We start from the raw sequence: 25,803 nt of genomic DNA, 5'->3' as shown, positions 1-25,803 counted from the left end.
AGAGGCTTAATAGTCAAACTCTAATTTAAGGTTCAGCACTTGCTTACTGTGAATGATTTGGCACTTCAAGAAGTCTGAAAAGTCGGCCCTGGAGGTATTACAGCAATGTCTTAACACATGCCAGCGGAAAAGGGAGCTCTCTGTCTGCCTGGGAGTAAGTGATTAGTTAATTGGTTTAAAGTAATTCTAATCTATTGTATATGCAAACAAAAGGACGTCTGATTAATTTGTATCCTTTGCCGACAGCTAAATTAGAGAAGTCATTGTTTGAATCTATAAAACAGCATGTAATTAAAGTTTTTCAGGCCCAGAGGAGGCGATGTTATATTTTGCACCAGATATGTTACAAACACACACAGCTATCATCCATCTATCTACATGTATATGGATAGTTATCCGCGTATCCAGGTCCTCTTGCTGTTCGCCATAGTCTGTTTTTTATACGCTTCATCTCTTGAATCGTTTGTATAAGTGATCGTAATAGAACACTACAAAAATAATAGTCCGTTGTTTTTATTATAGAGAACCAAAGTAATACAGTATTCTCATTATATTGCTTCTGTGTCCTATTTCTTTCCCGAGGTATAATATAAACTTTTGTCCTCTAGGCTGACATGATAAAATAGTAATTGGTGGTTAAACCGTAAAATAATGGTTTCTATAAACCGTAAAATAATGGTTTCTATTAACCGTAAAATAATGATTTCTATAAACCATAATATAATGCTTTCTATTGCAAATTCAACCAGGTAAAGTCAAATGGAAAAATTCAGACCAGGACCCCTTTATAGAATGAAGGACCTGACCACCTTCTTCTCTGTATTTTTCAATTGTTCATTGCTCTTATGGTTCAGCAATAACATTGTGTAGTAGGTTTGTACTTTAGAACATGAATTCACATAGTCCCAAATGTGAATTAATTGAGGGTTAATTAACGACATAGATAGTCATCACTACAATAGTAGCATAATCACTAGTATGTACAAATGTAAAAATAATGACTTATTGATGACGGCTCTTTCAAAGGACAAGCTGTGAAACTAAGCCAGTATTATTGTTTAATCGACTTTAATGTTTATTCCTGCTTATTTCATTTTATCCCAGCATGTTTGTTTTATGTGATATAAAACATAAGGTATCATTGAGGTGGCCTTTCTGCTCTAATGTTGCCCACGTAATGCGTAGAACTCTGACCTGAAACCTTTTTATTTGGATAATTATTTTTAAAACGCACAACCATGTGATACACGTGGAAAATAATAGCTGTTTTGGTCTATGTGGTGTTTGCCCAAATAATTGTTATTTGTGGTGCATTTAATGAATGTTTTGATGGCACATGCCTCCTGCTAAATAACCTGTTGCAGCAGAGTTGTCTGCTTTGTTATTGCTTTCAGGAATTTAGTAACCTCATCATAATTAAGCGATGGAAACTGAGATAGGAAACTAAATAAAACTCCCAAAAAGCCAGACGACAAACACATATAAGCTGTGTCTATATTTAAGTCAAAAGTGTGTATCTTTCCTTGAGCTGCTATTACAAGAAAATGAGAGAAGGCTGATGTGTCACACTTCGAGGAAGCAGTGTCGCATACCAATGGAGAGGGTGCTTTGGTACAAGCACTCAAGGGGTGTGTACTTCAGAGCAGGGAACCTGGTGGTGGACTCTAGAACATTACGACATTGGAGGGACTAGTACTAGGGGCTTTCCACAATGGATGTGGGGACACTGACACTTGGAGAAGGGAGGGCAAGAGGCGTCATATGCTGCCTGAACTGGAGTGTTTAATGTCGCGCAATTCCTGATAATATCTGATAACTTGTGATCCAGGATTTATTGCTTGGGGGAACAACCAACCAACCATTTTTTTCTAATTATATCATACATTACATCATACATTCCTTCTATTAAAATCAATTTTAACAGTAACATATTGGCGCGAAGTAAATCCGTTTTTTGATTATAAAGTAGCGTGTCGGTTTCTCAGGTGTCCACGTGTTATTTCCTGTTTTTAGCCTAACACAAAATGTAACATGGAGTAAGAACCAATAATGACATTTCTTTCTTTTTTCACAGGAATTAGACAAGGAGCTGCCAGTGTTAGAACCTTACTTTGTTCAGCAGCCAGAGCTCGTTGGAAAGACTCACAGTGGCATCCGTGTAACTTGGTTAGGGCACGCAACAGTACTTGTGGAAATGGATGAGCTGATCTTCATCACAGACCCTGTTTTCAGCCATCGGGCGTCTCCAATCAGCTTTATGGGGCCAAAGCGATATCGAGGACCACCATGCACAATAGAGCAGCTTCCAAAACTTGATGCGGTCCTGATCAGTCACAACCACTATGACCATTTGGATTACAGCACTGTGGTTGGCCTAAATCAACGCTTTGGCGGGGAACTGAGGTGGTTTGTACCATTGGGCCTCCTGGACTGGATGCAAAGCTGTGGCTGTGTGAATGTGATTGAACTGGACTGGTGGGAAGAAAACTGTGTTCCTGGCCATGATGAAGTTACCTTTGTGTTTACCCCTGCTCAGCACTGGTGCAAGAGGACTGCAACTGATGACAACAAGGTTCTCTGGGGCAGCTGGTCTGTTCTTGGGCCATGCAACCGCTTCTTCTTTTCGGGAGACACTGGCTATTGCGTTGCCTTTGAACAGATAGGGAAGAGATTTGGACCTTTTGACCTTGCAGCTATTCCTATCGGGGCGTATGAGCCAAGGTGCGTATGCTTTTTTGGGAAATTCCTTGTTCATTTTGTGCCTGAATTTTGTAATGTTTGTAGAGCACGTGCTTCCTGTAAATCTTTCTATCTAATCTTTCCCTGCTTTGGCTGCAGGAAATCTAAGCACACGCTTGTAACAAACACATACACATCGGTGTAATCTGTGTCTATAATGCCATCACTCAGCCTGTTCATTATACTGAACATAGGTTTGTTTGAGGATTATGTTGAGTGAAAACCCATTTTTAGGATTTAATTGGGAAAACAATTTGAGAAGCTAAAACTAGAATCTGTTATACCCATATTATCAACTTGAGAATTTGGCAAGGCTGTCATTTGGGTCTAGATGGTAGCACTGTATGCTGAATAGCAATCGTGTCCAGTTTCTGGAATGATGGTTTGAAGACTTCACCTTGTCTGTTAGATAGTCAGTGCCAGCAACAGATAGAGAGCTCAGCAGTTTAAAGCCTGCAAGAGTTGGTAGCTGTCTACAGGACTTACCATGTACTAGCGGAAGAAAGTTAAAAAACAAAAAAAAGTAATCTAGCAAGCTGTGCTAATTGATCAAGTGGCTTCTGTCTGAATTACATCCTACTTATGAAATACTTTTTACCAGCACACTATTTGCTCCGTAAATCTTTACAAAATTGCACACTGTGACCCACAACCAACTGGATTTTGTTTTGTAAACAATTTTTTTATTGCCTTTTCGTAATAGACCTTAAAGGTAGGTCAATATATTAAATACAATCACGTTTGTTCTATCCGGTACCCATCTCAGCATATATTTAGGCGTACTTGCAGTTCATCCACCCTGTTACAAATGGTAATCAGTGTCTGTCCTCAGGCGAACAGAAAGTGTCCCCTTCATTAGGAGTCTGATCCTTCTCTACATTGAGTCCAGTTGTCCCACGCTTCTGGGGCATCTTTATGTGTCTTATATTGACATTACCAAAGTGAAACACATCCACAGTGACCTTCCATGTCTGGATTCCTCCAGTTTTGAGTGATATCCAGTGTGACTACTTGAGTTGGTGTTCATTTCCTGTATTATTTGCAAAGTAACTGAATTTGTTAATGTTTCTATCTTAAACCACATATATTTCATTTTTATTGATCTTGATTTATTTTTGGTAAATGTACTGACCGCTTCCAATCTGACTGTTTTGCCTATTATAGCGTAACCCAAACTTAAAAAAATTACTTTACTCCACCATTGCTTCTGTACCTCTCCTATGGAAACTTTGTTGACTGTGTTTTTGATAGATACAAAAAGCAATCATCCACAGTGCCATATAATTTGGTTATATATATATGTGTAAAAATACTCACTTTTGAGGCACGTCACTGTGAAACTGATCAAGCAATGTGATTTTATTTTAGGCATTTGGAATATCACACACCAAGCTACGATGAGCACCAGTGGGTACTAAAGTTGTTGTGAATTCAAACATATCTACACTGTATCAATTTTTCAATATTTTGCATATTTAAACATGTTTACATTAAGCATATTTGAACAGAAACACACACTTTTTGGCCAATGCAGGAAGCCAGGATTAGAACCCATGTCCTTGTGTTCCCAGGACAACAACTTAGCCACTGGTAAAACAACAAAGCCATTGCAACACATCTCGGCTTACAAGCTTGATTAAAAATCCCAACATCTTTGAGGGCTATAGAGCTATATCTGGGTGATTTTGCTTATTTGCATGCATCAGAATGAGGGAGTACTTATTCATGAGGAGACATATAGTAAGCGTAGGAGGGGCATTTTTTCAGATACCAACATTTCTTTAGAAGGCACCAGCAGAAAGTATGCCTTAGCCGTGTCCCTTTATTTTTCTGTAAGTGTATTGTCGAAAAAATGCGTTATGAAAAAACTATTGCCCCCACGTAAAAAAAATTAAATGCATCTGGTAAAATGAAAAATTTGAAAGGTACACCTCCAACCTGATGTAGCCCGTATGAAGGGTGCCCAAAGTTCTTCCTGTCTTTGCTGTAATGGGGTATTCAAGAAGATACCAAGAGGGCTGTAGTTAGAGCTGTTCTGTCATTAGGCCATTTTACCATTTCGGTTCTATGATACTGAGAGACTACAGAAGACTACTATTGTGAAATAAGGCTGAATCCCTTGACCGTAAGTGGGAATTTTAGTGAGTAGATTAATGTTTTTTTTTAAAGTTAAACCTTTGCAGTTTCATATAGTGCTTACAAGACCCCAGGATTTCCGAGCATTTTACATGTAATAGCAGTAACAAAATGCATTACAAATTGGGCATATGTACAACTATTTGCAACAAATTTGGATACCTTATATATGAAGGAGCTTGGAAAAAATAAATGTGAGAATTAATGACAGCAAATCAATATATTCCCAACAAGGACTATAAAGCAAGGCAATTTAAACATAAATAGTGTAACGTCATAGTGTAGCTGCTGCTTTAATTATATACTGGATGCTGAATAAGTCAATGCGTACTGTGATCAGTGATGAAAAATCAAATTAAGATATGTTTAAAAAAAAATAGTATGTACAACAGTTGCAATGTGTGTAAATGTGAAGCAGACAGATCTTCCTGCTTGAGCATTTTGCAAAGCTTTAAAGGGTAAGATAATGGAAAGGTATGTCCTGGAGACTGAGGGCAAAACAACTATAGGGTGCAGAGAGGAAGGGCCTAGATTTGGTATAGGGACTGGGATAAATATGTGTACAATAATTGAAGAATCACATGGAAATGTTGTCATGATTTTATGTGTCAGACGGTTTACATCTTGTTAAAATTAATAAAATTGAGAGTCAAAAAAACCACGGATGGTTTATGTGTAGTCTCTATTAAGTTCCAGAAATTAAAGGCTAAGGTGTCCGGACTGAATGCCTGAACCAGTCTTCTTGGAAATTAGGAACTCGCTGATTGTTGCAAAACTAAAGATGTCTCCGGTTCAGGCAGCTAAGGAATCCTGTTTATGTCAAGGGGTGGGCAGGGTTCTTGTTAATAGCACCTGATTTTCTTGAAACGGTCTATTTTCAGTGTTAAGTCTCTGATCCATATTTTAACTTTTTGTATTTTTACATGCCTGAGTAATACATAACAAAGGTAGCATGAAATCAATAGCAGATATTTATTTCCCCTACAGGTAGTCTTGCAGTGCTGCTTCACGTATTGTAACTGTTCTAGCCATGGGATAAGTATTGCCAGAGTGGGCCTTGGAGTAACACAGAAAGTAATTGTTCGTAAAAATGTGGTACATGCCTCATATGGGTTGTCTTTGCCTTGACTGATAATGCCTCCCACATCGTTAATATATGGTACCAGTATTTATAGCTGGGGTATTTCCAGTGTACAGTGTGAAGACAATCAACAGCATGGAAAAGTGTATTAGTTGTGAAAGTTCATGTTCTATTAGTCTGTTCATCCTCAATCTGTGGCTTGTTACTGAAATCTACATCTGAACAAAGTGCTTTTTGGGGGAAGCAGTGTCTGGTGGAGGTTGTAGTAAATTCTGCCGCCATCACCAATCTGTTCTCCAGAGGTGGATCAGGCTTACTGGAAGACATTAATAACATCTCACCTGAATATGAGTCTTTGTACTCCTACTAAAGATAGTGGTTAACCAAGGCTGAATTCCATGAAGGTTGGTTCTCTCCCTTTAATGGGGCTTTAGCATGGGAGAACTGTACAGACTTGGACTGTACACTGTGATCAGCTCTGGGAAATTCTGATGGAGGTGAATCCGTCTGTTGTTCAAGTGTTAAGTGTAGGAGGTGGAAAGCATTGTTAAGTCAGCAATACATTAGGAAGTACTGATGCTAAGTGGCCAGGTGCCTACTGTAAAGAATTCCACGGGGGGTGGTGTGGTGGCGACTGTGGCCTCTAGAGGCAGAAGCATGACTTGGAAGTCAGCAAGTGATCTCCTAGCAGACGGTTGGGAGAGGTTTGTGTGGGCTGCTTGGTTGAGAACACACCGGGTTACTTCTGTTGCTGTGCTTGACTGTGACCAGATCAGGGATACGTACCAGGAAATGAACCAAAGAAGCATTGCTGGACTCAGTTTTAGGTGCCTAGGTGGGGGTCACAAGTTACTCCTTACTTCAAGGAGAACAAAGCCACTGTAAATGTTGTGTTCCTTGAATGGAATGATGCCTAAAAGGTAGGTAAACATGGAGTTAAGTCTTAAAACTGAATATGGAGTATAAACAACAATTAACCGAAAAATATTAGAAAAAGAAGCTGAATTTAACGACCTTGAAAACAGAATAGTATCTTAAGCAGGTATTATCAAATGTAAATTGATGAAATGACATACTATGTTGCGTGACTGGCTTAGTGAGGTTAGTTCCAAAGAGCAAGTAGGCAGGCAGCATTTAGAGGGGACAAGGCTGGACAGATGACCCTCGGGCCGACTTACTCGCTGTGTCCCGAGGAACTCAACCCGGGACATAGCAATTTCCCTGCCCGCACCAGCAGGGAAACTTTGGTTTGCTCCCGCCTGGCGTGAGCAATTTTAAAACTCCCATCGGGCTGGAGCTTTAAAAATGCTCCTGCATGCAGGAAGCAGACTTTTGATATGTTCCCCTGCCTGGGAAACAGATAAAGATATTGGTCCCAGCGCAGAGGGAGCAGGATAAATTGCTGGCGGGCAGGAGCAATGCCAGCTCCCAGAGTATACAGGGAGCCGGCTAGGACAGCAGGGGCTCATAGGCTCCACCCATTGGTGCCGCGACACCCACCTTTTTAAGGAGAAGGCCCTAGGGTATAGGGTCCCCAGGGCCTAATACGGCTCTGGCCACGCGGCCCCCCTCCTCTTTGAAAAAAATACAGTCATGGTTCTCCCTTTTAATTGCTGCTGAGTATGCAAAGGTGCCAAATTACCAACAATCTCCAGCCGTTTGGCCCCACCCATTTACCTTTAGTAGTATGCAAAGGTGCTCCATCCATTTTCCAGGCTGATGGACAGTGTGTTTTCTTTACAATTGAACTCTGAAAAATGATACGAACTCCATGATGGAGATGAATGCATTGTTGAATTATTGGAACACAATCTCTTCTGTAGTGACTGTCCAAGATAAATATGGGGAGAGGAACGCGTGGTCCCACCTCGCTGAGTTGTATTGCCCCCGAACCCGATTAAATATGGGGAGGGGGTCGTGCGACCCTCTCTACCCGAGTCTTTAAAAGGCCCTGGCCACCCCAAGTCAGTCACTATACTTTAAAGGTAGGGGACCGCGTGTCCCCCCCTTGCCTGAGCCTTTATTGACCTCTGGGGACCCCATTCCCGGGGCCAGCTCACTTGCTGTGTCCCGGGGAGCCTACCCCAGGAACACAGCAGTTTTCCTGCATTCGCTGGAAGGAAAACTTGTTTTTGTTCCTGCCTGGCTGGAGCATTTTTAAATCTCCTGCCAAACGGGAGCAGACATGAGCTGGGAGCAGACTTTGATCTATTTTGGGCAGGGAAACAGATCAAGATATTGCTCCCACACGCAGGGAGCAGCATAAATAGTTTCTCCCTGCGAGTGGGAGCAGTGCTGGCTCCTGCAGCATGGGGGAAGCCAGTTGGGGCCACGGGGGCCCTAGGGCTCCCCCCGCCACCTACTGCATCTGCATGGTGGGTGCCCTTTGTGGACAATGTGGCATCCAACTTTTAAAAAGGAGGCCCAGGAGATGGGATCCCTGGGTCCAATATTGGCTTGTGGAGGGGGGCCAGGCGGGCCCCCCCTTTTAAAAATGAGCACTAGCAAAGACGATAGGTCTCGACAATCCGAGAACTATTGACTTTGACAATGTCAATGACATTTATCCATAGTTTAATTAATTGATTAATACATCTGTTATGTACTTCACATTGCTACGAAGAATGTTGAATCGAGCTCAATGCAAAACACAAATTATGTGAAAATAAGTAAATTGGCAAATTAGAAAAAAGGAAACTCATTAGCTCTTCCCACAAAAAGTAAACAGGTCATACAGGTAGCAAACACATCAATATTATATGTATGAAAAGCAATATCGTTCTATCAGGGACATCATTCGAACACTGAATTGATTGTACCCAGTTTATGTGCGATGTAATGTGTGAGAGAGTGTGTGGCTGGTGCACTTATGTGCAGTTTGTTGTGTGTTGTCTTCAATTATTTTTATTATTTCTCTTTGCTAATCATAGGAATACAATGAGACACTAGCTCATTTCCACTGCAGGATGCATTTGAATAATACATGACATTATCTGCAGCTAGCATTATGATATCAGATTTAAAATAAAGTAAGAAGTTTTCTCGGTGCGCGCTTGAAGTTTTCAGCTGTTCATAATCTATAGCTTTAAAAATTTATCGTCAAACCTGGAGTCTTTTTTGCCAACTTATCAAAGTGCCTATTGGATGCATATGATCAAGCCCAAGTATCTGGCTCTTCGTTGTTCCCAACATTAGCACAGACTACAGTCAGTGGACTAGTGCATGCAATTACAGTGCACGAGACAGACAAAGATTGATAGCGCCTACTCTTCGCAACACACAGCCTGCTAATGGGGGTTGAAGGTCTGCCTCAATACGCTTCCTTTTAACAAGGATGGAAAATATGCATTTGTGTTGGTAAAGCACTGCATCCTGCACCACTTCATTTGCTGAACACAACACAATAGTGAGTGGGGGAGGGTGTTAGGCAACCATGTGGGAAAGCGCCTGGGGAGGAGAGAGGCGGCCTGCAGATGCACTCATACTGAGTGCTAGATAGCAAATTTAAAAACAAGATGGCCAATGCTGCTTTGGAATGCATAGCAATTGTGCATTCCAAAGGAGTGCCAGCCAGCTTATATGATGATCTTATCGAATCTTAATATAGAGCTGAGAATGTAGTGTAAGGGCTAGAGTGGCGATCTTGAATGTGTCTTTCTTAATGGAACTGATGCTCCTGTAAAGCAATTGCGCTATGTAATGGAAATGGTGGTCGTGTAAAGCGACAGCGCCATGTATAACTGGACACAAAAAAACGGAGGGGGTGGTGGTAAACAAACACAAGGGAGTGCAGGAGGGCAGAATGAATACATACCGCAAAACTTCTAGTTACATGTTGTCTGCAATTAACTAAGCTGGAAGCCTCCTCTGTGGAATGTTAATGTCCCTGAGACACGGTGCATTCAGCAATCCAGAAAGAAGTTGTGTTTAATCAGAAGCTTTGCTCTTGCACTGCAGCACTGTCTCACTCCGTATCCCAACACCACTTTCTTCAGTATAATTATATTCAGGCAGTCCGCGACAGCAACGCCTGTGCCATGCTCATTTGATCAGCTTGCCATACACGCGGTACCAAGAATCCCGCTTGATAAAAGCAGGCACTCCATACTGTGTAGAAATTAATACAGTAAAGATAGAGGTCGCAACTAGAGCGCCACTCTATTCTTCATAGACTGCATAAGCTCATAAAAGGGTGAATGTGCAGTCTATGAAAGAATAGAGTGGCGCTCTTGTTGGGACCGCTATCTTTACTGTATTCATTTCTACACAGTATGGAGCGTGTGCTTGGCAATACAAGCGCTAGGAATACACGTGCTCCCAAGAATGTCGCTTGATAAAAGCATGCACTCCATACTGTGTAGAAATTAATATAGTGAAGATAGCAGTTGTAACAAGAGCGCCACTCTATTCTTCCATAGACAGCATATGCACATAAAAGGGTGTTGGAACTAAATACACTATGTGATGTGAACCAGCCACATCATTGGCCACAAACTAATTACAATATATACAATGGGCGTCGGAGCTCCGCGCGAGTGAAAACACGAGTGCTTGTGTTAAAGAGCTCAAAACAAACAAACAAATAATGTAGTTCTTAAAACAGTTGGTAAAATGGTGACCAGTGGATTGATATAGTAATTGGTCCCTTCTCTCAGGGAGGACTAAACACAGCAAGAGGCATTACAAATACATGCCATGGACGAATGAGGAGAAAGATTAGGAGAGTGACTATGGAGTTTGCAAATAGGAAGCTTATGGGCGGGCTGAAGCCCACAAAGTATATACAACATGTTTCTTCGAGACAGTGCATGCGCTGTCTAGGGCCGAGACCTAAAAATAAGTTATGGTTATCCCTTTTAATTGCTGTTGAGTTTGCGAAGGCGAAATCACCTACAAGCTCTACCTGTCTGGCGCTGAGCCTTCCAATTAGGAGTATGCAATAGGGTTCTCGCCATTTTCTAGGCTGATGGACAATGGGTTTTCTTTACAATTGTACACTGAGAAGCGATCTGAAATCCTTGATGGAGGGGAAAGCATCGGTGATTTATTGGAGCGCAATCTCTTCTGTAGTGACTGTCCAAGATGAGTGGGTTCTTTCTGTCGTCTCCTAGTCTGAGAGCAGAGTTATTGGCTCTTCCTTTTGATTGCTGCCGAGTATGCAAAGGCGCTAAATCACCTACAAGCTCCGCCCATTACTCACTGCCTCTTCAATGTTAGTGGTATAAAACTATGTTCCAGCCCTTTTCCAGACTGATGAACAGTGTGTTTTCTTTACAGTCGCACATTGAAAACAATCTGAAATCCTTGATGGAAGTGAATGCATAGTTGATTTATTGGAGCACGATCGCTTCTGTAGCGACTGCCCAAGACAAATGGGTTCTTTCTTGTTGTCTCCTGGTCTGAGAGCAGAGTACACGGTTCTCCCTTTTAATTGCTGCAGAGTTTGCAAAATCGCCTACAAGCTCTCCCTGTTTTGCCCCGCCCATTCCACGTTGGTAGTAAGCAACGGTGCTGGCTACGGAGAGTGGGCCATAGGGGCCTGACTGGCCTGCTTTGCATGGTCCAAGGCTGTGCACAGTGTGGGGTTGGCTATCTGTGTGGGGGGTTTGCCGCAGGGCCTGGCATAGAACATGTCATGAGTGATGTAAAATGTGACATCATAAGCAGTGCATGGCAGAGGTGCAAGTTATAGTTAGCTCTGCTAACTAACTGGTTAATTTCTGTGTTTTATCTTTTTAGTTCAAAATGTTAATGTTGTCACTGACATATTCACCTAACTATAGCATTACTTGTTGTTTTTCCCAGTGAATATGAATAGGAATATGTGTACAAGTCAGCTTGACCGTCGAAACGTGTCAGGTCTCTTTGGAAAATAAACATGGTGTTGGATTTCCACAGTGTCGGCGCCTGTTTGTATCGCATTAAACAGGACTGGAAGTTATACATACATATATTTATATATATATATATATATTTGTTTGCTACTGATACTTTGATGTTGCTTTGTACTGAAGAGAGTTTAATTCAACAGTGCAATACAGAATAATTTTGATCAAATTATGTACTTCAGAAACAATACTATTTCGCTGGATGTGTTTAGTGAACATCTTGATTTGAAAGCTAGGTTTCAATCTGTCAAATCTTGGGCCTATAAAAAAGAAAAATCTAAAATTATTATTATGGTTGGAGTCTGGATTGGCAAGTCCTGTGTATTTTACGGAAAATATTGCATTATTTGGCAATCAAAATTTGAGCATTTTCCAAGAGATACCCAATTGAACGTGTGACCATGCATTGAATATAAATTAATATAAAATATACTTTTGGTCTTCCAGTAAATGTACCCCAGAAGGCCTAAAAATGGCTGCTTGGCTATCAAAACATTTTTACTCCTATGTGGAGGCACTTGAGCTCATGTCATGCTGTACTGTCACATGTTTTGAGATTTTAAAAAAAATATTTTAAAAATTTGAGAGAATTTAAAAAGTATTTTTCCTCCTTAAGAAATATGCAATAATATAAATCAATACCATAAATAAATACCATGCTTACTAATCAAAGTAGATTAATGTTTATGTGAATCTGGAGAGGTAGTTCTATATCTTAATCCCTTTTAATGTTGCAGCATAGTTTTTTAGGTCGAGGACTACCGGTCTGCCGAAGGCAGAACCGGAAGTCGGAGATTTAATGTTTTCTAGAGTGGCTATTTAGCCCGCCTCTCTTTTAGCTTCTCCTCCATTGGCTGGCTTCCTAAACGGAGGCCAGCCGTTGGAGGAGAGAGCCGTCCCTCCAAATAGGCTCCGTCTTTTTCAGATTCGGGGGCGTGTTCCTTGCTGTTCTTTCCACTTTTAAGCCACGCCCTTTTAGAACAGCAGGAACACGCCCCCGAATCCGAAAAAGTTTGGAAGCTCCCATCCGCCATTTTTTATCGATCGTCTGGCCGTGAGGATCTTCTTGCTGTTGCTCTCTCGCGCTGCCCGCCTAGTTAGGCCCTGTATCTTAATTAATAACCACGTTTCACATTTCCATCTACTACTCGTGTGTCGCCCCAGCGCTGCGTCCTCCTCGCTGCCCTGCACATGGTGTTTTCACGCCGTGCCTTTTGTTTGCGGTGAGTGTAGTTTCGTTTGGGCACCAAAGACCCCCTCTCCCCCCCCCCCCCCCATGCATCTCGTACAAGGTGCAGCATTGAATAGTCCTCCCTATTTCGCCCCGGGTTCTCCCGGTTTAGCCGTGTGGCTGCTGGCAACGGGCTGTGGGTGTTCCTTCCTCCCTCCCTCCTAGCGGCAGGGGAGGAGTGCGCAGGACTCCGTGATTGTTTAAGCTCACCCTGGCATTCCCTTCTGCAGCTGCGGGGAGATTGCGTAGGACCAGCCCCTAGCGCCCTACCTCCCGGACGCGCACACTGGCAGCATGTCCGGCATGATCTGTATCGTTATCGAGGGCCCCGGACCCTGGGGCTTCAGGCTCGTCGGTGGGAAGGACTTTGACCAGCCTCTCACCAGCCGCACAGCGCCAGCTATTTTCCAGGGGGATTTTTGCTTAGCCAACAACCCCGGCGCGCTCTGAAATTCCCACTCCTTCAAGGCGCATAATATTTTACTACAAAGACTACAGATGCCATAAGAACATTTCCCCAGTTAGTCATAAACCCGGTTTCTTTTTCCTTTTCAACAGTGTGCTTAGGGGGCGGTCGGAGGAGTAATGTAACACCTCCGGCACCCCCCTTCACCTTTCTCACAGTCTCCCCTCCCCTGAGCTCCCCGGTACAAATTAGAGTGGATGCCAGGGTGCGGCTTCCCGACACCACAGCGCTCTACCCCACAGATTGACGAGCCCTCTCGGATGGCAATTTACTGTACGCCGCACATCTGGAGTAGAGTAACCGTACCGAGGAGCAGGGGCCAGCGAGGCTGGAGCCAATGAGGCGGAGAGATGGCGATGAAAGGCAGCCCCCCACCCCCTTCCCCTTCACTCCCTGGGCAGAAATCTTTAATGTTAACAGAGCCGCGGTGGAGAAGGGGGGCGCTCTAACCCTCTTGTCGAATGTTGTCATTTGGTGTTCTTTATCTACGGAGGGTCACAAAGTGTGACCTAGAAAACAGATGTAAAGCTTTTTTTTATTTGACCGTTTTACAGCCCTGCTTTGTTGAATGTTTTGCTTGAGAAAGTCCTTCGAGATTAGGAGTTTCTGTCACAGGCCAGTGCCGCGAGCCCTCCGTTATCAGACGCTTCTGTTTTTCCTCGGGCTGCGCAGTCACAGTAATCGAGGATGGCTTACAGTCCAGTGCACATCTGATGGACAGGCCTGACTCCCAGATGACTGGAGTCACGTCTGGACAGGTCTGAGTCACTCCTAAACAGGATCTCTTAAGCACATCATGGGTCAGCTGGTCAATCATGGAAGGCATTTCATGTCGCTAGCCCCCACCCCAAGCTCAGTCTCATAGAACCCATCACTTTAAATGTATTTTTTGCAGTTAAAAGTAGATTCCGATACTATTCTCTCGGTCACAGGATCTTCTTTGTCATTCCTAAACATTATGGTATTTCTGCCTATGTGCTGGGACAGCAGAGCACATTTACACTTCAAATGTCCCTTTAAAACTCAGTTTAAGGAGAAAACACACACACACACACACACACACACACACCTCCCCCTCCCCAAATGCCTTTTATGCGGCAAAATCGCATTTTTGTCGCTTTTTGAAGATTAAAAGATCTTCAGAAAATGCTGTAAGTAGGTGGCGAATACTTTCATAAGCAAGAATTTGACACTGCCACTTTAAGGTTCCAAAGAGCTCCACTGCCCCTGGAAGCCGAGCAGCGGCAGTTAAGGCAGTTTATTTTTCCACTCTTTCACTACCTCACTCTCTCTCACTACCTCACTCTCTATTTCAATACCTCACTCTCTCTCTATCTCACTACCTCACTACCTCACTCTCTATCTCACTACCTCACTCTCTATCTCACTACCTCACTCTCTATCTACCTCACTCTCTCTCACTACCTCACTCTCTATTTCAATACCTCACTCTCTCTCTCTATCTCACTACCTCACTCTCTCTCTGCTAATGCAATAGGTATCACATATGCAAAAAAAAAAACTAATGCCAATAGAAATGACAATGCCATTTATTTCGGGATACAAAAATGATTAAAAAAATAATGAACAATACCAATAGCTCTACCTAGAATATTGCCGAGACCATTGCATTGTAAATGCTTGTTTTATTTGTATGGCATTAAGAAAAACTAATGGCATGGAGGGGCACTGGCAAGCGCTTAAGCAAAGATATGTTGCCCTCACCTTGGGAGGTGTCTTTCAGGTAATGGTAATCCACAAATGAAAACCGCTTTTGAAAATTATTACAAGAAAGCATATCTGGTATTAGGTGTGGTACTGTTGAATCTGGACCATAACGTAAATGTGTTAAATTATTGTGTACCTCTGTTTTAGATGGTTCATGAAATACCAACATGTGGACCCAGAAGAAGCAGTAAGGATTCATATTGATGTTCAGGCAAAGAAATCTGTTGCTATCCACTGGGGAACATTTGCTTTAGCAAATGAGGTATGACAAGCATCCTTTACCATTTTATATTGTGTCTTTTAATATACAGAAACCTTAATTGCAAAAGCATTTTTAACACTGGGGGTTGGGGGATATTTATCTATGTAATCATAAAATTGTTTGAGAAGACTCTTCAACCTCCACAGATGTCAAAGATAATTTGAATATTTGTCAAAATCATTTTGTCAGTAGGGAATATTGAGCAATTAGTTACATTCTGCGGTACTTTTACTTTTCTTTCAACACGTTTCCCCTGCTACTTCCTCAGAGTCCTCATTCCTCCTTTAAAAATCCCTAATCTTTTAAATTTAGCATTTTTATGGTGGCAGCACTGAATTCTAAGAAATGCGTTCAGCAGTCAGCCATGCGCTATGTAGGGTTCAGTTAAATAGCAGATAGTGTGGGGGTGGGTGTGAGTGTGTTAGAGTGCAGGTCTCTAATCATCGGTGCAGGAAAGCTACGAGGGTGTAGGCTGCTGAGAATGGAATGGGGGGGGGGGGGGGGACAGTTTTGGCTAGGAGCTGCCAAATTACCTCTTTACACATTGATATAGGATTCATGGCAGAGCGACGGTGAAGTGGCTCTATACGGAGTACGTTTTTGTGCTAGTGATGAAAGTGGCCAGTGCCCCTTCGAATAATGTTGTGGAAATACAAATAAAAACATCTAAAGAGATGCAAATTCTCCCACCAGATTCGCAGACACATAGTGAGCCCCACAGAATGACTGAAATCACAGGTAACAGCTGACGAGCGGAAAGACCATGCTGATGAATATGTCAGATCTGCAGAGGTCTAATAAGCATATTGAGGGTGTAATGTGCAACCTGAAAACCCATAAAGGAAAGACTGAATTAGGGGTGGGCCAACTGGAGCAGCAAGTCGGCACACCTGAGTCAAGTCTAAAGATGATATGTTCAGCCTCTGAGACGTTAGCGCCTGGATGGGTGTTTGATCACCATCACATCTCGTTTGCAATCAAGTGTAGGGTACCTGGAAAATACATTGAGCATCTTAAATCAGTCCTGGGTGCTTAATCTCTCTCCGATGTGATGATGTGAAAGTTTCTTAATAATGAGGGTTGCGGGCAATCCATTGGAATTGGTAGTTGTGACTAAAGTATTGGTGTTGCCTATGAGGAATCCAGTGGGCATGCTCTTAGCGAAACTGGCTTGTCTGTGTAACTGGGTTTTGAAAAACCGAGCATCGATGAAGGTTAAGAAACATGGTCATGAATTGGGATTTGCTTTCTCATTGTATTTAACTGACATGGCTCGGTGTGGCTCTGTATTCATTTAAAGAATGCAAACCAACTATTTAATATTTCTTCCCTGTTCATGGGGTCATGCCAGGGTAAGCCACTCCTGCAGAAGCCAGGATTGGACAGTGATATACTGGCTCACACTGGTCCTATTTTTGCCATGCTATGCCCACCCGCCTGCCATCTACCACTCTTCTTGGTGATGTTTCCCTAAGTTGGGAATATAAAAGTGCCAGATTTTATGCTGTAATTCTTGATTCATAGACTTCTTCACGTTACTTGCATGCCCGATCCCTGATATATCTACAAACTGCTGTATTTTTCATCTAATTGCTGCAAAAGTATTATGAGGTATGCCAGAAAAGAGAGGTGTTTGGCCCAAGATACTAGTTGCGCAGAGTCCTCTGGCCTGTGCCTGGTACATCGATATCCACTCCTCTTCATGTTTCCACCGAATGCATAGCGTGACCGTTCCTGACAGCATTCCAGAACAGTGAGATTAGATAACTGTGCATCGATGAGCTCTTCCAAAAATACATTTAATTATTTCCTTTTCTTGCATATCCCTCCCAATTTGGTCTGCATGTGTTTTAACAAAATTCTCTGCATAAGATGTTTAAGAGCACTTGGGCCAACAAATCATTTGACAAATGAGAAATACTCGAGATGTACATAATTGTATGCAATGTGTTTCTAGTGTTCTTCTGTTTAGAGAATAATTTGTTTTCTAATAAAACGTTTTCTTTTTCAGCATTACTTGGATCCTCCAGTGAAATTGGATGAAGCCCTTGTGCGATATGGATTAAAATCTGAAGACTTCTTTGTCTTGAAGCATGGCGAATCCAAAGACTTACATTTTGATGAGGACTGCTTTGAGAATAATGGCACCACATTTATGGCTAGTCCGATGGATGTAGACAAAATGGTCTGTGACGACCAGGAAGTAGAAAAGAAAAAGTGCATTTCAAATAATTAAGTTAAAAAAAATGGATAAGTATTTTTTGAAATTTTTAACAGAAAGCTAATGTATAGTTTTGTTTCCTGAAGATGTAAAATACCTTGTATACCTTAATGGTGAGATTATTTGTTATACAAAGCAGTGGTCTTCCAACCAATCTCTATTGTAAGAGCATATTCATTGTAAAGTAAAATGTGGATGTTAATACATTTTAGTCTGCTTGTACAGTTCGTGAATGATTTCAAAGATTTGAACTGAAGACATCCCAAAGATATGTGCCTTTAAAGAAATGTAATACTTGAGATTGTCCCAAGAATATAGGATATAGTTAACTACTAAGAAAAAATTGATTAAGGTTTCCTTCTGAGATAATAAGCTAGGTTTATTGTGTGTCTAAGCATTGCAGGCTGTCCATGAAAGCACATTAGTGGTTTGCAGTTAATCAAGTTCTGGCCATTTATGTGTCGAGGAAGGACAAGCTTTATCATTTCTGTTGCTGCATGTGATGCTTTAGTCAAACAGATTACCCAGGCATGGGTTTGCCTTTATGACGACTGATGAATGCCCAGCAATTCCTGCTTAAATTTTCCTTTTTATTTTATCCTAACTCGTGTTACATTAGTAATGTATACATTTTAAACTGGAATCATTGAAAACGTTGTTCATATTTCCCAGTACTTCGTGCACCCTGTGATTTGTGTGCATGTGTATTTTCACGATAAAGACTGGAAGAGCTGTTATGTTATCAGTATTTTTACAGCACGCTAATCACCCGTGAGGGAAACAGATGCAGGTGTGTGAAGTCAGCCTTGGGGGGGGCTTACTCGAAAAGCCAGGTCTTCAGCTTCTTGCAAAAGTCAAGAAGAAACAAGAAGAAAGGAGTCGGCTCCAGTGTGTTGTGGGAGGTTGTGCCAAGCTTTCGGAACCATATAAGAGAAGGTGCGGCCCCCTTCTCTGCTTTTTTTTTGTATGTGTGGGGTGTGTGCTAGTGAGAGACTGGCAGACCGGAGCTGTATGGAAGGTTGATGGAAGTGAATGCAGCTGTTCAGGAAGGCAGGGCCAGTGTTGTGGATAGCTGTGTCGGTGAGGAGTTTAAAATGTGCGCACTTGTGTATCAAGAGCCAGTGGAGTTCCCTAAGGTGTGATCAGGGCTGCGCACAGGAGGCTGAGGACTAGTCTGGCTCCTGCGTTTTGGACAGCTTGCAGTCTTTTTCTGAGCAGATTGGCTGTCCCTATGTACAGGGTGTTTCCGTAGTCTAGTCTACTGGTGATGAGCTCCACTATTCAGCAGTACTTTTCCGGATTTGTTTTTTTTATGCGTGAACTCAGGTATGTGGCTGAATAAAATCCAAGTAACATCGAATTCCTTTGCTAACAAAGTCTCTAGCTTTTTTTGTGGGGGGGGGGGGGGTGGGCGGGGGATACAATTGACACCCACAGATTACTGTGAGAGATCTGTCCCATATTTCATAGGGTCGACCCATCCTTCTCAGTTTGAAAAGAGGATTATAAATAAGCATCGCGCCAAGTGACCTTTGAGTTTGTAGTATGGAGACATACTTGGTTGACACAATCATATCAATTATAGTATTTAATGTTTCTTGAAAGAAAAAAAAAAAGCTACAGTGAACAGCTCTCCAATACATCTTATGTATTTTTTTCTCCTCCTCCTAGTAAATATTGTGCATTTTCATGTTTGGACAAAAAAGTAAAATGATTATGTCTTACAAAGGAAATGTAATGAATTACGATCCAATTTTTCCATCTTTTATTAGCGATTGGGTTTTTACCACAGCAAGGCAGCTATGTGGATTACGCAGAACATCCGTTGTTGATTATTCTGAAAACAGAATGACCATTGTATTATGTGTTTAACGAATGTAACAGCATTGATTAAACATTTTAACTAAGGTTTCTGGAATGTTTTCTTTAAAATCCATTTCAACTCACTAGGCATTTACATTGTGAACTTGTAATACAAGTGAGGTTTCCTGATCCATATGTGATTTTTAGTTATAGCTAAATGTTTGCTTTGGCTGGCTGATTTATGCAAATCATGCTAATCGATGCATGTTGGACTCTTGCACATTTGACTATCTTTCCATGTGGTTGCCATATTCAATTGACTATTAAGACGTGTGTGTAGCTTTCAGTTCGTAAACGTTTTGAACATTCACATGACCATAACCATGTGCACACACTTTTAGATATAAAAAGATGCATTAAAAAGAAATACATAAAGTTTCAATATTATGAAAGGTTGCCTTCACTATCTATCCTTCAGGTACAGTGCTCGCTCTCTCTGCCGTACAGGCTGGAAGCCTTCCTGCGTGGAGATAAGAAACTGATTTTAAGAAAGATACTGAGCTGTAACATTTAAAAGGATGCCATTCATGCATCAGGGCTATGCCCAAGCACATTCCTGCGTTGACGTGCCCATTCTAGGTTTTCTGCCATTTAGAATATTTAGAGCACAGTGTGTGTGTTCTGGTGGGAAAGCATGGATTAAGATGCATATATCACTCTCAAGGTAAGTCTCTTGTAAGTAAACTACACTCCCTCCCTCTCAACTGGTTGAGACAGAAGTCCTAGCTCAAAAATCTGATGAATGTGAGCGTTTATGCAGTGCCTGGAATTCAGCATACAAATGGCACAGAAGATGACATAACAAAACATGTAAGGTCGTTGTTCTTCCTCACAGATTTAATTCCAAAAAGCCATGGGTAGTGTGGTGACTGGCTAACTGGAATAAAAACCGAGAAATTCCTTATTGCAAAGGTTGAGTCAGCTTTCCTGGTAATTGGTAGGCTGGAAAACCTAAAGGGATCTTTTCTACTTAAGTTGAAAACATAACAACAAACCAAGTATGAATAGGAATGTGTAAGATGTGGCTTTAATTCGGAGAGCGATAGTGTAAGGATATTGGTCCTCGTTTATGAAGTCACTTTGCTGCTGCAAAAATAATTGCTAGAAGACCTGATAAAGCACCAAATTATCTAACAACAGTTAGTTATGTGAAATACAATATTTAGCTGCAGCAATAGTAACATAAGAAACTGGGGTGGTGATTCACACTTCAAGAGTGAGAAAACATTGGCATTAACCCGAAGGCAAATGTGGGAGTCTGACAAAAGTCAGATCAGCAGAAGGACCTTGAAACTGAGCAAATGAGATACAAGAAAAGTATGGAATGGAAGAGCTTATTTGCTCGGTTAACATAAAATATACAAGGATGTGTCTTCGTTGTAGCTAGAAAATAGAGCTGGGCATTGTGAAGGTCTTTCGAAGCGCATGCACCATGTTAGTTGCAAGCCTGGTGACCACAACAAAGAGCAAGGAAAGGATAGCTAGGAGACCACCTCATACACTGTTGCTAGGGGGAGTGACAAACACAAGAGGAAGGAAAAATCAACAAATTAGCAAGCAAACGAGAATAACAAGAAAAACAACCAATGGTAAGCAAATGGCTGACCCGAGGCCCACGGTTAGTATTGGTGTAGTACTGCTAGACTTAAGATTATGCTTAGACATTGGAGGCAGAAAATCCACCTCCTAAGTACAGAGACCCTAATTACATTAACTTTACTTCACGACTAGGCAAGTGCGAAATCTTGAGTTGAGTGAGATTCTAACAAAGCAGTGTCTCAGAAAACAAGCACTGGTAAAGCCAACCGGTCTCACCTTTGGGACCTACTGGCTTTGACCATGCCTTTTGTTGATTCAGTACAGCATCAGCTAGATATCAGTTGAAAAATTAACCACCAGCAGGTCACCACCTTGAGCTGAGCCTTTTATAATGGACAATGTTCTGCGTTCGTATTGGCTGTGGCTATTTTTAGGGGTGTTAGTTTCTGCCTGTTAATGCGTTTGGGGACTGATTTACATCATTCAGGATTACAAAGTATTAGTTTAAACAAGTCTTTTTCCTTGGAATGTATGGTCCAGTTTCATTACATATGTTGATTTTCCTTTATGAAACAACTATATCCAGGATAATGTTATGAAATGCAGTCAAATAGATAATTTAGGAAAAAACTAAAATGGGGTGGGGAAGGGTCATCATTTCTGCTCGTTTAAAGAACCTCCAGTGACTTCCCTTGCTCAAACTTTGAGGGTTTAGGCCTTAATTTGCATCGCGTTTCAGGTGGGGACCTTGCACAGAAGGATAACCTAGGACATTAATAGATAATGTTGCACACATCCACTTAGAAAGGGGCAGTCCTTGAAAGGAAGGCAGCAGCTTAGAAGTCGCATGTAATGAAGAGTCCATGGTACCTACTCACAAATGGTTTAGAAAAGATTGGTCCCATACATGACCAGGTAATTGAGTCATAGGGTTCACCTACAAATGACTTGGAAACAGCCCACCCAAGGGCATAGCAAAAAAACACTAGAGAATTTAATCTTTGGAGTCTTCTTGGAAGGTGCAACGCACAACTTCCAAAACAATCAAAGATGACATCAAAGCAACCCACCAAGAAATTAAGTCTACGGGTCCATCCAGAAGTGCCTTAGGTGCACCTCACATCAAAGATTATGTGGTCATAGGTTCAAACTTCCATCGCAAGGACTGAGAAAAGGTTTCTTTCAGATCTGCTTTCAACAAGACAATTTAATAGAATTTTCTCTCAAATATTAGTTTAAACAAACCATCTTCTGTTTTCCTTGTTTATTTAGGAACACACCTCATTTAAGGAGCTATATTTAGTTGTTTGCATCATGGTGTGTATTCAAGGGTGAGTTGATCAGAAAGAGAATAACTGAACCAGAAGCTGTGGATTTTGTATAATGTTGACTATCAGATGAGTAAGGTACCTGGTTGAACCTGCTTTGTAAAGAATGATGGCCAACATAAAGAAGTAGACCCACATCCAAAGGTGAAAACTGGGGATTTGAAGTCCTTAAAGAAGATGAATGCAGTATTCACACTGGTATAGGGAGGCTGCTGATTGCAGCTGTGTATTTGGTACCGAGTCCCTCTTACATATATCTGAAATTCCAACACCAAATTGCCAAGAAGCCACTAAAATGATATTTCATTAGAAAGTGACGTATCTTCTTTTGCTCATGAAAACTATCCATTGTGTTTCATGCATTATTTGAAAACAGTCTTAGGCGGTGCATACACAGCTGATTAACAGAGGAAAAGGTATAATCAATTTTAAACAAGCATTTGCAATGCAATAGGTCTCGCATTTACGCGAGTTTAAGCTATTGGCATTGTAAATGACAAAGACTTTTATTTATGTTTTTAAAACTAGAACAAAAATAAAAGGCATTATCATTTACAATGCCAACAGCTCAAACTCGCGTAAATGCGAGACCTATTGCATTGTAAATACTTGTTGCATTTGTCGCCCCGAGTGGGACGGGTATGCCCAGACGTGGGTCCCGTGCGCTCCATGCCACTGGAATCAAGCTATCCTGGCTGAAGAGGGGTGAAACCCCAAAACCGGTCCTAGGATGCTTGTTTCCAGTCCTGGGAGGACCTCGCTGGCATAATTTTTTGCCTTTGTGCCAATCTGTACCTCAGCCTGTAAGAGATAACTGGTCTAAAGTTTGTGTAGTTTCTGCTCGGGTTTCAGGTCTCAATTGCTCTTTCACTTCCTCCCTACATCATGGGGTGTATGTATTCAGTAGTTAACAATATCCCCATCTTAAAAAAAAAAAAACACTTGAATAAATAAAGAAAAATGGTACACGACTTCTGGTTAGGTCACCAATTCCCATCCTTAGCTCGCAGGTGTCCTTTTGTTCCTTCAACAACCCCTCCGCCCGGCATATGTATTGTTGGCTCTTTTGTGATTTACTCCCGGTTTTGGTGACCGTGCCCACAGCATCCCGCTGCCCCCATGGCTAAGCTGGTGAGTCCTTATAATTTGCGTGTCTCTCTCTCACACAAACCCTCACCCATCACACCTCCAGGCGCTGCATCCCATAAGACTGTAGGTGCACCTCGTGGTCATCACACACGACAAGAAAACACTCCCAGTAGAGGCTCTGGTATAGGTGAAGCTTGACATCAGGGCGAATTAAGCGCTTTAGTGCCTCATATACGGGGAGTAAGCGCTATACAAATGCTGCTGTACAATACTGCCCTCCTGTTTGCTTTATGCTTATTGGAAGTTCTGCTCACTCCTATGGAGTACATTTTAGTCATTCTTTGCGATTCCCAACATTATCAATGTTTGTCCGACCGATAATGTGACATTCCTAACAATATTCGCAATAACATGCCAACATTACTGGTAAAGATATGAATGAAGTTATAATGTACAACTGAAAGGAAGGGATTCGAGTTCCCCAAGAAAGTTGTGCTGCGGAGATCAGTTGCATCAGGTCTCGAGCACGTCTCCTGGCCCGAGGCTTGTCACCGAAATACTTCCCACATAAACTGTGCTAATAAACACTCTACCGTGCATACACAAGCGGAGGAGCTGCACATTCCACCTAACAGAAAGCGCACAGAGAATATCAACGGGCAGGAAAGCGCTACACAAATTCTACAATACAGTAGACTGACTGATGGCAGGGTTAAGTGAAAAGTGCCAGGACAGGGACGATAAAGTTACACAAATTGCTATTTAAACGCATCCAGTGGGCACCAGTAGCACATGGAAAATAATGAACCCCGAAGAGAGCCGTCCGTGTTCAGTCCGAATGTAAACAGAAAAGTTGGTTGAACTTAAAAATAAGAGCGTCCGAGCTGTGAAAATTGTTCAATGTACTGCAAACAAGCAGAAATAAGTTCCAATTAGTTCTTAACAGAGGCGCAATTAGAGCCAAATTTCAGGGGGGGCTGAGCAAAAATTTCGGGGGGGGGGGCTGAACTGTAAGCAATAGGCAGAGTGGAGCCGCAGGGGCTCTTAGAAGGGGTGAAACAACAGCGAGGCCTCATTAACATGCAAATGGTCTTTTAAAGACCTGTGAAGTGCTCGGGTGCGGCTGCTTTTTTGCCCGGGAAGGTGTCTCATCCCGGGCTGCCACACACGACGGGGGGGGGGGGGGGGGGGGGGTGGGTAGCTGGGCTGAAGCCCTTTGAGTCCAATGGGTGTTGCGCGCCTGGTTCTTAACGACATCGAACTCCCTCATAATCGCATTAGTGTTATGCAAAAACCTAGGGCGGGCAGTCTATAGCAGCAATGGCCGTGAAACATAGCCTTAAAACTAGAAAAGAGTGCCGAGATAGATATTTCAGCTCTAAGCTCTCCCCTCAAAAAAATGTATCTATGTTCTAACTTTTGGAAAGTTTTCTTCACAATACAAACTGCATGCAGCTTTTCGAACACACTGCCAGGCAGACAATCCTCAAAAATCCAACATAAAGCAAAAGGTTTAACAGGAGAAAAGTGCGTGGTGGAACGATGAATGTATTTGGTCGCGATAGTTTTCTGTCTCGCTCGTCCTAATAAACTACAACGCTCTTTGAGTGGGGTGTTTACAAGAGTATATGCAGCTCTGTGGCTCCTTTAACTTACCAGGGCAGCATTACCCACGGCACTCGCGTAAACATTTGCATATAAACCGACATAGCGGTGCGTCCCGAAGCTGCTGTAGGTGAGAGGTGCCTTCGAGATACACAAACCAACACGATCCGCAACTAGCCTGCACTCTCCGTCTCTGCCGCAAATTAAAACGAGTTGACTGAACCTTGAAGGGATGCAGGAAAGTTGAGGATGGACACTGGAAATTGTTAATTTGTGCTGATGGTTTCCCCGCATCCTCCGGCTCCCTACAATTGGTACAACTTTTACACGATTCGCAACTAGCCCAACCGGACGGCTCCGCACGCACTCTCCGAAGTAACCACTTCGGCGCCACCGTCTCTGCCGCAAATTAAAACAAGTTGACTGAACCTTGAAGGGATGCAGGAAAGTTGAGGATGGACACTGGAAATTGTTAATTTGTGCTGATGGTTTCCCCGCATCCTCAGGCTCCCTACAATTGGTACAACTTTTGGGAAACAATGTGCAGGTAAAATGAAGGGGTAACAAAAGGGTGCTCTTAATAGAGTTGCTGCTATAGGGTGCCCCAATGATTGTATGGGGCTAACA

At 42.2% G+C, this 25,803-nt stretch overlaps 1 protein-coding gene across 1 annotated transcript in view; it reads left to right on the top strand.

Moving 5' to 3' along the window:
• NAPEPLD (N-acyl phosphatidylethanolamine phospholipase D) overlaps positions 1–19,660 on the top strand; it is a 46,776-nt gene extending 27,116 nt beyond the window's left edge. The window contains exons 3-5 of the mRNA XM_085654024.1: positions 2,075–2,721; positions 15,417–15,531; positions 17,543–19,660. Coding sequence (XP_085510150.1) covers positions 2,075–2,721; positions 15,417–15,531; positions 17,543–17,767 — 987 coding nt within the window. The 3' untranslated portion in view covers positions 17,768–19,660. The remainder of the gene's footprint in view (positions 1–2,074; positions 2,722–15,416; positions 15,532–17,542) is intronic.
• The last annotated feature ends 6,143 nt before the right edge of the window (positions 19,661–25,803 follow it).

The sequence above is a fragment of the Triturus cristatus genome, chromosome 4_1, assembly GCF_964204655.1.
Source record: "Triturus cristatus chromosome 4_1, aTriCri1.1, whole genome shotgun sequence".
NCBI classification, from domain to species: domain Eukaryota; kingdom Metazoa; phylum Chordata; class Amphibia; order Caudata; family Salamandridae; genus Triturus; species Triturus cristatus.
This window is presented reverse-complemented; position numbering and strand designations above follow the sequence as displayed.